The 17,744-nt window shown below is 34.7% G+C and overlaps 1 protein-coding gene across 7 annotated transcripts in view; it reads left to right on the top strand.

Annotated features, from left to right (window-relative positions):
• The window catches only part of LOC138710756 (uncharacterized), a 290,182-nt gene that overhangs the window by 239,995 nt on the left and 32,443 nt on the right, over positions 1-17,744 (top strand). For all 7 annotated transcript variants that reach the window (XM_069841855.1, XM_069841853.1, XM_069841854.1 and 4 more), the window contains 7 exons: positions 1,562-1,632; positions 3,879-3,982; positions 7,505-7,693; positions 8,954-9,610; positions 13,476-13,717; positions 15,171-15,301; positions 15,516-15,662. In XM_069841855.1, the coding sequence (XP_069697956.1) occupies positions 1,562-1,632; positions 3,879-3,982; positions 7,505-7,693; positions 8,954-9,610; positions 13,476-13,717; positions 15,171-15,301; positions 15,516-15,662 (1,541 nt within the window). The remainder of the gene's footprint in view (positions 1-1,561; positions 1,633-3,878; positions 3,983-7,504; positions 7,694-8,953; positions 9,611-13,475; positions 13,718-15,170; positions 15,302-15,515; positions 15,663-17,744) is intronic.

The raw sequence follows: 17,744 nt of genomic DNA, 5'->3' as shown, positions 1-17,744 counted from the left end.
AAATAGGCCTACTGCATGAGAAATATTCAGCTTTTATTTTTTAATATTGTGTATAACTGTAAATCCCTGTGTTAAAATTGAGAACAGTGTGTAAGGTAAATGAGGTAAAATTTGAATTATTATAATTATATTATATATTTAATAAAAGCTTAGAAAATGGGACATAATTAAACATTGCTAGGATAAGGTGGTAAATGGTACCATATAATATTTAATTACTATCATGGGAACAATAAATTAGACTAGTTCTTAGACTTATAATTTAAGTGTCGTCTTCGATGGTCACAGAATTGCCCTTTGGATCCAAGGTTCGAGAGTTCAAACTAAGCAGAGGGCGGTGGATTTTACAGGATGATAAAAATTTTAGCATGGCTTCCTCTGAGAAGGAAGTGTCGTAGATTTCAGATGCTAGAGTCAAACTTTGACGCCTATTCTCTCTCACGTTGAAATATGACTCTGAATAACGTCTGCAGTTGGAAGCGTCGTTAAGTCAAATACTAGGGCACTGCTTTAAGTGTAAACATGTTTATTGCATACCTACTCTGACATGAAGTCCTGAAGGTAGTAGGAATACCGGTTTCCGATATTAATATAGGAAGGGCTTGAAACTCCTTGGAATTAAGAGGCTACTCGTCTGCGCAATGAGACCTGGCTCTGTCAGCGACTGAGGCAGGATGTCCACATGTCAGCTTCGGATTCATCCAGGCCAACTGTCAGACTTGGACAATTATCGCACAATAGGTCAAAGCGTGCGTAAGTGTATGGATGTAAAGCAGTGGCGTATACTGGTTAAAGGGTTTGGGCTACCGCTGACCCTATTATTACACAAAATATATCTAACAATTACTTTAATTTTAATTACTATGGTAAAACTAATAATACAAAATTATTACATTATGTTATATTATAAACTTTTTCTTTTGTAATTTCCTTGGGCTACCCCCGGTAGCCCGCAAAATACGCCCCTGATGTAAAGCCAAGCCAAACCAAAACTCCGTAGGTACGGAGAAAGTAGTAGCTAAGATAATTTCTATTTCAAATTGTGCATGGGGTAAAAGAGGTGAGGTAGAGAATGTGTTGCAGTGGCATGAAATGTCGAAGAAAAAGAGGTACGGAGGAATTTATTCTTGATAATTTGGCAATTTACATACAATAATGGATGTCTTAGAATGTGATTCGCAGAATGTCACCTCTTATTGTTGAATGTGTTGAAAAACATGACGTTTCGAAAGTCGAAATTGAGTCATCACGACAGAATAAGGACTCCTATTCAATAAGAGTCCTTACATTTACTATCCAAATTGACTGATTGAATTATAACAATCCGGGAGATGAACAGAGGAAATCATTACTGCAAACATTAATGAGGGTCAAGAAATAAATTATTAATTCAATGAAAGGCTAAGAGTGGTCTATTAGTGTGAGGAAAGATGGAGTGCATAATTTGAAGACAGTGAATTTGGTGAACGGTTAAAACATTGTTGTTCTAAGTAGCCTATTTACTATAATGTAGAAAATACAATTCAATTTTATTGATACTGTCTGTTTATTATTGTTGCAGACGTCAATCCAGCCAACTTTCTGGAGGAGACAACACTCCCAGCCCAGGACCACCGAGCGCCCCAGCGTCAGGTGAGTTCGTTACTGAGCCTATTATTATTATTATTATTATTATTATTATTATTATTATTATTATTATTATTATTATTATTATTATTAATTAACTATAATTCACAAACATATTTTTTTTTGTAAAAAACAAATTAAATTTTGCACAACACGGATTTACTGAATCCAAATCTACTAAAACTAACCTAGTCTCTTATTTGAATCCCAGGGCCAAACAGAAGCAATATATTTTGATTTCAGTAAGGCGTTTGATGTAGTTACACACTCTATTCTATTGTCTAAATTAGATAATATAGGACTATCAGTAAGCTACGTAAACTGGTTTTAAAATTATTTACATGATAGACAATAAAGTGTACTGTACGAATTTAGAATACTCTGTCTGATCCATTTAATATTATTTGTGGTGTGCCCCAGAGCTCAACTTTAGGATCTCTTCTATTTTTAATTATCATTGACGACATTTGCAAAAGAGTAAGTTCTGACTATCTATTATTCGCTGATGATCTTAAAATTTGTTTCGAAAAATCGAAAGTAATGCTGTCAATTTCTTCAGGATGACATTAATTCAATTACCAATTGGTCACTCACAAACATACCTCCACATGAAACAAAACAAAAGGCGCCAAGACAAGCAACAACCAGTTCTGATGATGGCCAATAGCAGGCCGAAACATGTTAACAAGGTAACATAAAATTTAACACGTGAAAGACACATAATACGTTTTACAAAGCGATATAGTGTTAAAAGTTGTGTAATCAAGATATATACTATACTATACATTAGTGAGGTCGAAACTCGAATATGCATCTGTAGTTTGGAACTCTATTACAAGTACTGATTCAGCAAAACCGGAAAATATTCAAAGGAAATTTATTTCATTATATTCGTACAGATTTCTGCCTAATAACTTCGGGTATAACTATGATAAAAAAATGCGAGCACTTTAAATGTCGAAGCTTGTATGCTAGACGTCATGATCTCGATTACTTATTCTTATGTAAGGTTCTTAAAGGTGACATTAATAATTGTCAATCTTTCTTAAACTATGTCAGCCTTCGTATTCCTATGAAGGACATGAGACATCACAAACTCATCTATGTTAGAAATTCTAAATCCTTCTCGCCGGTCTCCAGATGTATTAAAATGCTAACATACATGTGGGCGATTTCTGATTGTCGGTCTGAAACATTGATTTACTAGAAATGATTGTACCTTATAATGTACAAAGTTGCATAATATAAACTATTTTCTGGCTAATTAATTTCTTCCTTAACACCATTTCCAGCCGAATTCTTATATAGGTGACAAGAAATTGTTGTTTATCTGCATATTAATTCTCGTACTTCCGAATGTTAATATGTGCTTTTTCGTTTCATTTTCCATTTAGTTTATGTTCTAGTTATATTTCGTATCCACACTTTGCTCGAATATTTTTCTACAGAAGTCTGTTCCGGAGAAGTAAAGAAATTATCACCAGACCTTTGCTAGATCAGTTAAGCCTACCCTTTTAATTGACCTCTGTACATATTATTAAAGATGATGATGTTTCAGTCCCAAATATCAAATTTTAGGAAGAACTGCTGTAAAATAATATTAGAATTATTATGTCCATATGCATATCATCGAGCTTATACTGATATAGACATTATTAAATCTATAGAGTGAACTTCCCTTACAGTTATAAAACGAAGTAAAGGGGGTGAAACTCTTCATGAAAATTATTTTCTGTTGTAACATGGCATACTTCATAAACAACGCTATGTTATGGGATTTCAAGCTTTCATGATCATTATGTTGCGAATAGTTGTTGAGTTTCATAATCATGTATTGAAATTTAACATACAGTTTATGGATATTGAAGTTTTCAAAACTAGTTACTTGGTTCCATTTTTATGGTTTTGTCGATCAATACCTAAAAAGTCCACTTTCCTTCAACAGACTGTTGCGAAAATCTAAAACTTAATCTCTTTTGGCTGAAGTAATAGTATTTGTAGTTACTAATCCAGCGTATCTGGGTTCGATTCTCGACAGGAAATTGGAAATTTATCTCCATTGTATGCCTGTTCTTGTGTTTGTTCTATGTTGCATAGAGTGGTTATTTCGTGCTGTACAGACCGTATGATTAAGGAGTTCCTCTAATTATGAATATTGAATTTCACAATCCTCATATGAATATAGAAGAAGACTGAGTGATGTTGATGATGATTATGATTCATGTTGTTTATTTTCTTTCTTCTTTTTCCAGGAGATGGAGTGACAGAAAACACTACAGCTCCTTCATTTCCAGCACCTCCTCCACCACCACCCCCAGCACCTGGTACCATACCAACAGTTCGGTTGAACACAGAGGTAGGAATAATGCGATAATAGGTTAATGCTACATTTGATAGGTATCAAGAAATTATAGAGAAAGCGTGAGATGAATAGGAAGCAAATAACGAAACAAGAATGAGTAAAAAATAATTTGTTTTGCATTTCTTGGTAGTGACTTGTAAACAATAATTATGAATAATAAAGATATGTTTTCATATATTCTTAAATTTTATCCAATTTTACTTTTATTTTACCTTATCGTCGTACCAAGTATAGAAAATAATACATGTGTAGATTTTCAGCGAAAGACACACTTTAAAAGCATTTGTAACATAAAAAATGACTTTGGTATTTCATTCACGTGCCTGCCTATCCATCTGTCTCCTTGTTTACAGTCTTTTATTTTAAATTGTTTACGAAATATATGTGTCAATTCACCTAAAGCATTTAAATGAAATATAATACTTTCATTCCATGAAGGACAACAGCAAATTTGAATTCTTGCTCCAAAAATGTTCAAAGTGGTAATTTATTCGAATTCAAATCCAATGATTATATTCTTTTTTTTTTTTTTTTTTCGTACAACATAAATAGTGATAGAGTTAACCTATATGTAGTTGGAAATTTTTTTTTACTGGAACTGACCAATTTCAGAAGCACTTACGTAGATCGCTTCGTAAGTCGTTTCCTTTACCGGTTTTCACTCCCTGCATGCAATTTGTTGTCTGTTGTCTGTCTTCGTGTTCGCAACCATGACTGAACATGTCAAAGTGCATTGAAGTCTTGAAGAGGGGGACCAACACAACTGATGAAAATTAAGCTTTTGCTCTTCAAATCACAGGACAGTTTCTTTTCTTCGTCATAATTTCAGCCATAGCACTAAACGATCTATCACATTCTGATGTAGATATCAGAAGTGTTTAAATTGTTTCATTGAAGTTTTCAGATCCTCTATTCGATTATTTCTTTCGACATATTTCCCGAAAGCTTGAATCAACTTTCGATTTTCTGGTAAATAAAAAAGGTCACACACTTTGCTGACACTTTTGTCACCACAAGTGAGATCCATATCAGTGTCAGGAAGTCAAGTTCTGGTATGAACAAAAATAATGTCCTTCATAATTTTGATTCCATCCCTGATTTACTTTGTTTCGTTCATTATCCACATTGGAACGAACATTGGATGCTTCACTGATATTAGTGAGCTCCAGATTTTTTTGCTAAACTCCTGAAAACTGACTACTCAGTGCCCCACCACTGATGATGTTTGCCGCAGCTGTAGACGAAATGTCTGGACATAACATAACTAGTTGACCACGGCCTCTTATCCCAGAAAACTCTCACCCCATTCTTCAGAAGGTTTAACTGCCGCCCCAATTTGTGGACTTATCCCAAGTTCATCAACTTCACAACACACAGCACATTCAAGAGTCTCATCTTTCACAAACAACCAGTCATTTCCCTTAACAAAATAAGCATATTGGTATGAAGACCAGCATTTAGGATATGAGCAATGTAATTGAGGACCGTTTTTGCAAAACTTACTAACTGCAAAATTTTCAAAATTGAGATTTTGATGGATTCGTTAACATAAGGCAGGCGTCTACATGATGTTCAAAGCGTCTTAGTAAAATTGGGTTATTTCTCTTCATTGTAGTGTGTCAAAGTGTGATCGTTTTTTCAAAACTTGCTTTCTCCTATAAGTGAGACATACAGCAAAACTTGCTTAGTATAGTGTTTTGTCTCTCCTGTAAAATTTAGTTTTTTCAGTTAGCAAGTTTTGCAAAAACGGTCCTCAATTGTGCTGGTACAGGTAGTTCCGTTTCTTTACTAAAAGTAGGTCTATGGAAATCTTGTTCTATCATGAACTGAGCACTACTTTTGACACAGTTTTCCGCAGTTGCAGTCTTGGTCAAAATTTATTGTGGTAATTATTTCGTGAACATAACTTATATTGGGATGTATAGATTATATAGCCATGGTCGTGACATGTCTGATCTCTAAGTTTGTTCATAACCATTCTAGACTCAGAATGGCATCTGTTATAATGTAGGATGAGTAGTATTTTTGAAGATATTTTCAGTGTCTATGTAATTAAATTATTTTTAATGTAACTGTGGAATCCGAACATTATTTATACTGGAACTGCGTTCCAGCCCAACTACAGCACTGCCTATATGAGACAGTATAGACTAAATGTCTTCAAAAACATTTGGTTTAGAATCATAATTTAGCCATTCAGGAGATCGGGAAAAAAGAAGTCATGCTTCTAAGTGTCAAATCTGCTACTGAGCAGGAATTGCAAGAAATGCCACAGTTTTCCATAAATATTTGTGAAATGCACTACCAGTTATCGTCTTCCACACCTCACAGCATTAATTCTATTCGGTCAAGTGTGCCCCTCTCAAAGAGATAGGAGTTGAACCTATAGTCTACCTACTAGCAATAAATTAGTGACAACTGGTTTGTGTTTCAAATTGTGACAATTTTTATGAATATGTGTGTGTGTTTTTCATGAAATGCATAACGAGGAATTACATGTACTGGTAATTTGCAATGATACCTACTGTTTATTTACATATCATCAATATCAAGGTTAGGACATATTCATTCACAAATTGATCTGTTGATATTTCAATACAGCGTCTTTCTGTTGACTTACAGTTCAATGCCATCTTGATCGGTCTCATTAGTGTAGCATACAAGTTAAATGGTAGATTTGTTAAAAATACCCGATCCTTTATTAAAATACTTACATCAACAACTGTTCAGCTAAGCTTTTATTTCCAACTTGTATTGCCTTCAAGTCAACTTACATCACAGTATCACGTTGTTTTCGATGTTGAGATCTTAAGTCCAGATTTGACTGTAAGGATGAGGACATAGATACGGTAGTCAATACTTTCGGCACTATAAAATAGGATTAGAAAGTTGTTCTATTCGCTTTATAAGCAATGTTAATAAATGTAATTTAAGAAGTCTGTTGAACCAGTCTCGTGAAATTAATATTGGCTTTAAAAAAAAAGAACGAATTGCATGGGTTTAAAACTATAAGAATTTACGAATAATTTTCTTACAAAAACTGAAATTATCTTCTGACTGAGGTTCTGGCTGATATGTACATCTATTATTATTTATCAGGCAATACATCTCACTTGACAATATGTGTCAGAGGAAGAACAATTGTTTGTATAAATCTGAAGTATACAATATGTAGCTAATTGACGATGTATGTAATGGAGGGAAAAAGGAAACTGACCAACCTACCCCATTATCTCTTGGCCTATTTGCCTCATAAGTAGTGCCATGTTGGTATCGCTTGTGAGGTTCAGACCTGCCTTTGGACAGTTGACTAAACAACAATATAGCAACAGAAGCTTTAAAGAAATAATTTCTGACTTTTACCAGTTTAAAAGGTTTATATTTAAATGTAAGCATTTGAAGTACTGGTATGATATTAAATTTAAAATTAGCAAAATTCTTTCCTTGAATCCTTCATAGAACTAAATACTATATATCGCATAATTTTATCGTTAATAGCCATAAATATATTTACAGATTCCTGATACAAGGAAAAGCGGAGGTTACGAGCCACCAGCAGCTATTCAGAACGCAATGATGACCAAGGACAAAAAGCCATTTACATATACCCCTGGTGGGTTGGACCTGTCTCAGATTAGGAGTCCACGTATGCAGAGACGAATCACAAGAAATGCCAATGCTGAAGGTGTAGGCGAGCATCCACAGGTATGATGACCAGAAGTATAGTGTGTTCATTACAATATCACTACCTAACTGATATTGTAAAATGCTTATCTATACCATACCTTTTCCTTCTTCCAATAATGAGTTTATGGGTGATAGAGCTGATGAATGGGAATGTAAGTGGAAGTAAGTGAATGAGATGGTAAGGGAATGAGTTAGTGTACGAATTCATGAATTATTATTGGACAAGTTAGTGAATTAGAAAGTGAGTGATAGGGTTAGTTTATGAGTGAAAGAATTAGAGACTGAATTAATGAGTAAATTTAAGTGATCAAACAAGCCAGAGAATGAGTTAATGAATGACGTAATTAGTGATTTGATGAATTAGAAAGTGAGTTAGTGAATTATAGAGTGAGTGAGTGAGCACATGATTTAATGAATGAGCTAATTAGTGAGAGCAAGTAAGATTTGATTAGCAAGCGAGGTTATGTGGATAAGCGAACGAATAAATCAAACAACAAATGAATGAATGAAGCCAGAGAAGTTGGAAGTAATTCAGCTAATTGGGACAAGTTACTTGGTTGAGGATTTTTCGGGGTTTTCCCCTCAACCCATTAAGAGCAAATACTAGGTAATTTTCGGCGCTGGACCCTGGACTTATTTCGCTGGTATTATCATCATCTCACTCAGACACTAGATAACCATAGCAGTTGATAAAGTGTCGTAAAATAACCAATTAAAAATTAGATTCTTATGAATTATAAGCGTGTAATATATTACGAGTAATATTCATTATGTTGAATGATGCTATAAGATATGAAGAGTCCACTGCAAGAACGATGGTTGTCATTTGGAATACATTTTGCAGGAGAAGCAATTGAAAGTTTGAAATGCTTAGCACTCAAAGCTTAACTGTGATTTTCCGATCATTACTGGACAATGACTATCAGTGTTAATGCCATATAACTCTGTATGTACATTCTATATGTCTTAAGCTATGCATTGACAGTCTTAATTCATTTTCGACAAGAAAGTGACATCCATCATTCTTGCAGTGGACTCTTCATATGTTAATAATTTTATGTGCATGTTTATATCCTATAAAACATCACAGTAAAATTCAATTAATACACTGACACAAATAAACTATTCTCTGAGCACTCTTCCACACAACAAGACACAAACGAAATTCACACTTGCATAAAAAGGTAACGACATTTTTAAAGTGTTATTTTTAATTGTGTACTCTGCCATAACTAAATTAATATTTTGTCATTTTACTTGCTATGATTTTTACTGTAGGCTGCAGGTCCCAAGACATCTCCATTAGCACAACCGCCACCTCAAGGTCCTCTGCCACCTTCAGCTGTAGCCGCAATGCAGCCTCAAATGGCTGTTCCAGTATTTCCAACAGGAGGAAGTGGCAGTGTCCATCTTCATCACGTCAACGCACCCCCTGGCAACGCACCTCCACCACCACCACCACCTCCCGGACCTACAGCTGTTGAACCTCCACCAGTCATCCATCCTGTGTCTAACACTATACCGAAGACAACCACTCCTGTTATAAGGCCAGTACAGAGCCCTATGCCTAAAACAGAACCTCCTAAACCAGTGCCGACAATAGCTAAATCTCCACCTGTATCACCACCAACCCAAATGCAGAATGAGCTAGGAAGTATCTATGTACCGCCAGTAACAACTAGAGCTCAAGTGGGGTCTCTGTACATCCCGCCCATCACCAATAATACGCAACAGGAGCCAGTAACATCTCCTCAGCGTCAGCAAACACCGCAGACGCCGATGTCTCCATTGCCCACTTTGAACAAGGCCCCCACACCCTGGATGAGTCAGCATCAGAGACAACAGCAACAGCAGCAGCAGAATGTCCCACCCTGGATGCACAGGGAGGAGCAACAGCAACAGACAGCAGGAGCAACTCGTATTATCCCTATCCAGGTACATGCATTTTGTCAAGTTTATCTTTGTTTCAGTATCCCAGCATTATTTGGTTCGGAGAAAGGCATCGAGATACTGTAGTATGAGTGAATGTACACTATGCAAATTTAGTAATCTGCTGGCTTTATTGATACTGTTCAAACTTATGTTCGCATAAATGTGAAACTTGTATTGGTGAAAAAGATTGTGCACTCTAAATAAACCAGACACACATCAACCTTTCAAGCATTGCTGTTTACCATGCCCACTATCCATGCTGTATAATGAGCAGAATACACTGGAAGGAAACTGTGTAATGTCCTGTCCTCCTTTAACAAAAAAGACTCTAATAGATACTGGAAAGCTAGAAGTAGAATGAATGTATGACAATCTTGTTATGTTCATGCCATTTGAATAATAATAGTAATAATAATAATAATAATAATAATAATAATAATAATAATAATGATAATAATATATGCATATGCCGTCTAATGTTTGAATTTCGAGTCGTCTATGTAGGAAAAAATAACTGTCGGTAGAAGTGTTGATAATCAGGAGTGTATTTCAAGCCTTGCGGGCCCTGGTGGTGCCAAGGTACTATTTTTCGAGGCTTAGCGGCAGCAAGACAATTTTCTGATTTTCACATTATAGTCAAATTTTACATTTATAAACAGTTATATTTTATTCATATTTAAGCAATTTCACAATGAAGTCTACTCTTCAGTTCTAACAACCTCTTTATCTTTGCTATTAGAAAGTTGCTCCAATTTTGTTGTCTATATGACTATGTGCAACCAATTTTATTGTTTATGCTGAAACAGAATGATCCATTAGCTTATGCTTCGAAATCTTAGAGCCAGGATACTAGCTTTTAGAAATAAACCATTGTTCATAATACTTATTCACCAGAAGCAACTGCTTTCAGAGTTCGACACAGTAAATGTTAAATACAGTATAAACGTTTTTGTTGAAAACATTTTGAAAATAGTAAATGTTAAATACAGGATCTATGTTTTGGCAGATTTGGCAGATGTGATGTGACCAGCCAACCATCATGCAACATTTACATTCCATTGGCAAGGTTGAAAAATCGGGTGTATGAGTATACCATGTGCTTGAAGTGAAAACAACAGAAATCAACAGGCGGCCATTTGTGCTTCTGCTTGCTTGTCATTAGTTAACTCGTGAACAACATCGACTATTCCTATCCAATATTGTTACTAGCGACGAAAAATAGTGCCTTTATGTCAATATCAAAAAAAAAGAAAAGGAGATGGCTGAGCCCTAACAAAAAGCAATACCTCGTACAGAAGTAATATCCGTCCACATAATATGTTGTTATGCGTCTGGTGAGATAAAGAAAGCATCGTGGACTACGAATTGCTTCCCAGGAATGTAACCATAACTGCTGATATTTATTGTCAACAATTCAGACGCCTTGCGGCCACAATTGAAGAAAAACGATCAGGAAGACTGTATCAAGTGCTACTGCAATGTGATAATGCAAACCCACTCTGCTAACATAACGAAAGTAGCAATCCAGGAGCTTGGTTGGGAGGTGATTCCACATCTCCCATATTCTCCCGAGCTTGCGCCCTCAGATTTCCATCTTTTCCGTTTTCTATCCAACAATCTTCAAGGGAACTCCTTTCGTAACGAAGATGCTTTACGAATTTGGCTTGACGACTTCTTTGCTACCTGAAACATAATGCTTCTGTGAACCTATTAAGGCTGGTTCACAATAAACCGGGAACGGAAACGACAACGAGAACAAAAACAGAAATAATGTTAAAATAAACGTACTTAAATGGGAGCATTCACAAATAACTATTGTGAATGCTCATATTCAAAACACATATTTTAACATTATTTCCGTTCTCGTTTCTGTTTCCGGTTTATTGTGAACCAGCCTTTACTGTCAAATATTTTCTGGTTATACTAAGATAATAATTTATATACAGTACCGTAACTAATATTTTATAACAAATTAACTGCTTCAGAGTTTTGCAGGATAAATGTTAAATACAGAGCCTGTTTTCCTCTTAAAACATTTTGAAGACCACAAATGTGAGATGAAAGTGTAGACTGCAGTATTATTGACTCTTAAATTACGTTTCATACGGATGAAACGTGGTTCCTCCTTAGTGACTATATATATATATATATATATATATATATATATAACGAAAATAACTGAAGTACAGACAATTCTCGTTTGAGTTACGAAGTATCGATATGAAAGAATGAGTTCTGTGCGAAAAATCTCTAAAGTGCATTGTTTTTCATTGCTGGGTTTAACATAGTGTTTCTGTGAACCTACACTGTCATACATTTTCTGGCTGAACTAAAATAATTGCATGACTAATATTCTTACAACAAATGAGGACAGAACTTCCTTTAGAGATACTCTTAGATCATTTTAATGTACTGACTGATAAAGCAAAGTGTAATGGGAATTTTCAGCAGAACAATGAAACTGCACATTTTACCAATTTGTGGTGAGAACTTACAGGCAGTGTTCTATTAAGACATAATTCACACACTGCAACATATGGAAAGCAATATCGTATAATCATACATATTATTAGATGCAATGATTTGAAGCAAAACTGTTTGTACTTCTAACAGTGGTCAATGGTGACTTCACCTTCGCTGTTTAACCAAACTAGTCATTAGGCTACCTCACGAGTCCTAGTCCCCTTTGTCACGTAATATGATATATGGCGTCATTCTCGGTAGCCTGATGATATATACTATCATGCTTGTCTCTGGACCCAAGTAGCCTATGAAAGTTGGAATCCGACCGAAGGAGATAGATTTTAAAGGGACAATAAAGACAAAATTAGCAGCAAACTGTTTTTCAGTGGTCATCGTGTTTTTTGAGACTGCAGAAATCTCTGTGATATAAATAAGGAAACAAAGTAAAAATGAGATACAATAGACTTGGAAAGACCAAATAATTGTTTTAAAAGATCTTAAAAGAAAGTGAATACTATAAATGTTTTAGATTTTGATCATCTCTCTGAAAGACTTTTTCCATATTTCCATGTGATTCCTAAGATAAACGTTCCGTGGGAATTCCCACAGCTACACTTGTAGAACAATGAAATGAGATTACTCACGTAACTTAATTCGTACTTATACTTTTTAACTTACAGAAATAAGACATAACACATTTTTGCAAAACTTTTTTCTCTCTGTATTGTTCACGTAACAATGTAATATGTAGAATTACGTACCGGTAACTTATACCGGATAATTATATTTTTCATGAAAATAACACAAAATTATAAATTTTTATACAAAAAAGATAATTAGGGCCTATTACTTTTACATCGATGTTATGTTTCTATAAAATAGTATATTGTTCAAGTTTGATCCTGAAAGTTTGTAGTAACTACGTATTCCAAATTTTAAAAAGTACCGGTAATAAAATAGTGACAAATTCAATTAAACGATGTGTAGCTATTTTAAGTTGAAATAACAAATATAAAAGCCACTGCCGTAGCTCAGTTGGCTAAGGTGCTTGCTTACCGATCAGGAGTTGTACTCAGGCGCGGGTTCGATTCCAGCTTAGGCTGATTACCTGTTTGGGTTTTTTTCCGAGGCATTTCCCAACCGTAAAGTAATCTATAGCGAATCCTCGACCTCATCTCGCCAAATATCATCTCGTTATTACCAATTCCATTGACGCTAAATAACCTCGTAGTTAATACAGCGTCGTTAAATAACCAAGTAAAAAAAAAACAATAATCTACGATAAAAACAATTAGACTAAGATGCATGGACCCTTCCAGTGTAATATCTTATTCATTGACTGTGTATGTATTAGCAATTTTATAAATATTTTTGTGGGACATTATCATGTCTAAACTTTTTACAGGTGGAGGGGCGAAACGAGCCTGTGCAGCCACCACAGCCACAACAAGCACCCCATTCTCAAGCTAGCAATCAATCTCAAACACGGATAATCCCTATTCAGATCGAAGGTGCCAGTACTACAACAAACAGTACGTCTAACAAGCAGACAACAGTACAGCAACAAAGGAGACCAGTTTATGTTCATAATAAATTCAATCCTCCGACATCTCCAACATCTCCTGCGCCCAATAATCATACTGACAGGTGTGTGAAATGTAAATATTAAATTTTGGACAATTTTAATGTTAATTTTTTGTTGTACAAGGTAAAGATAGTACAGTGAATCTTAAATTGAGATTTTCACGACATTATTGAATGAATTCTATTTTTGCCAAGCCAACTATCTGGCTGACTATTAGTGTAAATTTTGTATAAGAAACTGAACAGTACGAATTAAATTGTAGACTGCAAACTATGACGAAATTAAGTGATAAAAATATGTGTGCATAAATATCTGATAATATTTAAAAATTAATATACATTTAGGCCTACGTAAAGAAATTCGATAATTCTTAAGTAGTTAAACAGATAAATAACCATTCATTTATGCCTGATTTATATTCGATATTTTATTACTCTATATCCAAAATACACAATCATAACTCACTATACAATAGGCCTAACTGTGCACACTATTTTATCTGTGTCTTATAGTACTTTAAACTTGTAATTGAAATCTGTCTTACTTCGTAGATATTGTAATAAATATAAAATAAAATAATTGAAAGCATATTTAATCCTTTCTTGAATGCAGCTTCTGGTACCAAAAATAATCAGTGCAATAATCATGATCATAACTTTCATTATCATGATGACGTAATTATTATTACACCACCACCACCACCACCACCACCACCACCATTAGCTGCTGTTTTTTAAATGTTGTCATGATTAATGCTGTTAGTGCAAATAATTACAATAATAATCATCACTTTTACTGCTGCTGCTACTACTACTACTACTACTACTACTACTACTACTACTATTACTACCGGTACTACTGCTACTACTACTACTTGTCTGTTGCAACTATTATCACTATTACTATTGTTGCTGCTATTGCTACTACTATTGATATATTACAGTCACCTTCATAATTATTATTACCACTACCATTTCTACTACTTCTGTTCTCTGCTAATTTTAATACTAGGCTATTATTACAGTCGTAAGCATATCACTAACTACTGTTATTGGCATATTGCAGCTATTGTTGCTACTATTATTGCTACTACTACTACCACCACCAGTATTACAATTACTACTACCACTATTATTGTTATTATTATTATTATTATTATTATTATTATTATTATTATTATTATTATTATTATTATTATTATTGCTGTTGTTACAGTCTCCGCTAACAAATCTATTACCACTACTATTGTTTCGATTATGCTGATAATGCTGCTTCTACTACTATAGTTATCACTAAAACCATTATTACCATTGCAACTAATATTACTACTAGGCCTATTATTGCTGCTTCTACTACTACTATACTACTACTACTACTACTACTACTACTACTACTACTACTACTAACAACAACAACATTACTCCTGACAATACTACTGTTACTATTACTGCATAGTTTGAACTAGATTCAGTATAGTTTTCAGTGCATTCACTGTTTTATTTATACTTATTTTAGCCAATCAGAGCACAACGCAAGGCAGTATCAACATCAACAAAGCTGGGGTCCTTCTGGAGGTAATGGAGGCCCCATTCAGTCACGATCTTTTAGAGTACTCCAGAAAATAACTGATACAGATAATACTGAGAGTAAGTAAGATCGCAATTTTGTGCAAATTATGATTTCAATACATTGCAGCTAAGATAAATAATATATTGCATTTTAGACCAGTAGAACATATGAAACCTACATCATACAGTATTGCTTGGTTTTGTGTCTGAAAATGGAAAGATGTATTAATCAAAAAAATTATTTTACACATAGCTCATTAGCTCATACAATATTAAATACTTGTATTAACAGGTGAGTCTGAACTCCCAGCTCAAGAGTATGGGCCCCCAAGCAGTGGCGGTGGCCACTGGAACAGTCAGGGTGTGCCAGTACAGCAAATGCATAAATTGCAGTTGAATGAAGATGACCGTGCTCTCATGAACAAGTTTAGGGCTCAAGGTAAGATATGTGAAATATAGAACACATTATAATACAGTAATTCTTACGTCAGTGTAATGTCTAAATTAGTGCTTGAAGTGGTGCAGGTAAGTTATAAATCATGTGAGTTTCCTGCACAAATGCTTCCTTATCATATGATTTGAATACAATGAAAACCATCTATCAGTAAACTCGCATTTTTCCGTTGTCATTTCGTCAATTCTTTATCATCTTCCTTATCATAGTAGCAGAAGAAAATGTCCACTGTTCTGATCGATACAATGAAATTCTGGTAGGTACTTACTTCTTACTTCTTGTTACATGTTTCCAGCCTCGATCATGGAACTGATATCAAGGTGGTCCTTATATAGGTATATTATTACAAGCTATGAATTAGAATTTGGAATTTGTTAGAATTTCTTAGAGACCTGACTTATTTGGTGGAACAAACATCTTGAGTTTATCCCTCGTTGGATTAGGTGGAATTACAATTCATTGTTACATTTGCAAAGTTTTCACATGGAGTTGTCGGTGATTTGGAAGCGATGTAAATAGGATTCTGTTACTATATGGCTTATTCTTGATTTTGTCATGAAGTTTTTAACTTTCTATTGAGATTTTTTGTATATCAGGACATCTGTAGGAGGTATTTGTATAGTGAAAAGTTTCGCCAGTCATTAATCCAGTGTAGATGATGTTTGTTGTTGATTTTAAAGGACATGGATTCAAGTGTTCTTTGAGTAAGTTGTAATGCTGAAGTCGGTTTGGCTATCTGATCTGCATTCATTCCCTGTGGCGTGAGATCCGTTAAGGAGTAATTTTCTGGTCGTTTGCTCTACACTTCAGTAGTACCTTCCGGTATGTTATATATTTGTTCCGTTTTTGCGTAATAAATTCTGGTTTGTATTGTGTTGTAACTTTTAGAGCTGATTTCTAGTCTATGAGAATGCAGATCAACTTATTTAGAGTGCGTGAGCAAAGATGAGGGCCGCTTCTAAGGCTAGTAGTCAACACTAGAGATAGATGAGGGTATTAGCATTTTTAATTTAGCTGAGGGCAATAAAACCCTGCTCCTGGTTTCTGGTCCTCTCGGCTTAGTGAGCCATCTGTGTAAACACAAATGAAGTCAGTTACATAGAAGCCAAGGGAATGGAGCTGTCCTTTTTAAACAGATTTTCTAGAACGTCCAGTGAGACTTTAGATTTTATTTGGTTCCTAAGTGGAGAGCTGGGTTAATAGTTGGAATTTTTGTTCAATTTTCTCTGTGATACTGTGTCTGTCGGCTGGTTGGTCATATATCTGAAGGATTGTTTTATTAGTGTAGTGTTGGGCATCATGCTGGCATATGATGAATGAAGCAAGGAAGCACTTGATTTGTAATATATGTGATATGAGATTTTTGTTGTAGATACAGTCTCAATGGCGAGATATTTAATTATATTTCCATAGCTTGTGCTGGAGTAGTTTTTGGACAGCCAAGGCATTTTCATAGAGCAGAGCAACGTTTCTAGATGAGATTTAGCAGTTGCACTCCAGACTTCACTAGCATAATACAGTTATGTTAGCTTGAATCTGATACGTATATATGCTAGTTAGAATTCTGTTGTTCAGAACATGATAACTCCAGAAATTACCTTTTTTTAGCTGAAAATGCAGTCCTATATATAAAAAAACAGTTCTCTTTCGTTTGGTATAACCGTGATATCTCCATCTAATCAAATTTTATTTTCATTCACATTTTGTCTGCCCGTGCCTTGTATATACATTCTAGAAACAGTGTCTTTCATTCATAAAAACAAAGCAAAATTCAAATTGAATTCAGACAACAATACTCGAAGAGAAGAAAAATACGGGAGTAGGGAGCCTGTTAAAAATTAGGGCTAAATACGAGAGATTCCGGGAAATACAGGAGGGTTGACAACTCTAACATAGTTACTTTTAAGAAATATAGATTTATATAAATAAATAAATAGATTGCTTTGTGAAGTTTTCTTCTGCTTACTGACATCATTGTACAGCTCTACTCTGTTGCAAAAAAATTTAATATCCCCTGGAATAAGGGTCTACGTACATAGGGAAACCATTTACCATATAACCGGGGGT

Source organism: Periplaneta americana, chromosome 12 (genome assembly GCF_040183065.1).
Source record: "Periplaneta americana isolate PAMFEO1 chromosome 12, P.americana_PAMFEO1_priV1, whole genome shotgun sequence".
Taxonomy (NCBI): domain Eukaryota; kingdom Metazoa; phylum Arthropoda; class Insecta; order Blattodea; family Blattidae; genus Periplaneta; species Periplaneta americana.
This window is presented reverse-complemented; position numbering and strand designations above follow the sequence as displayed.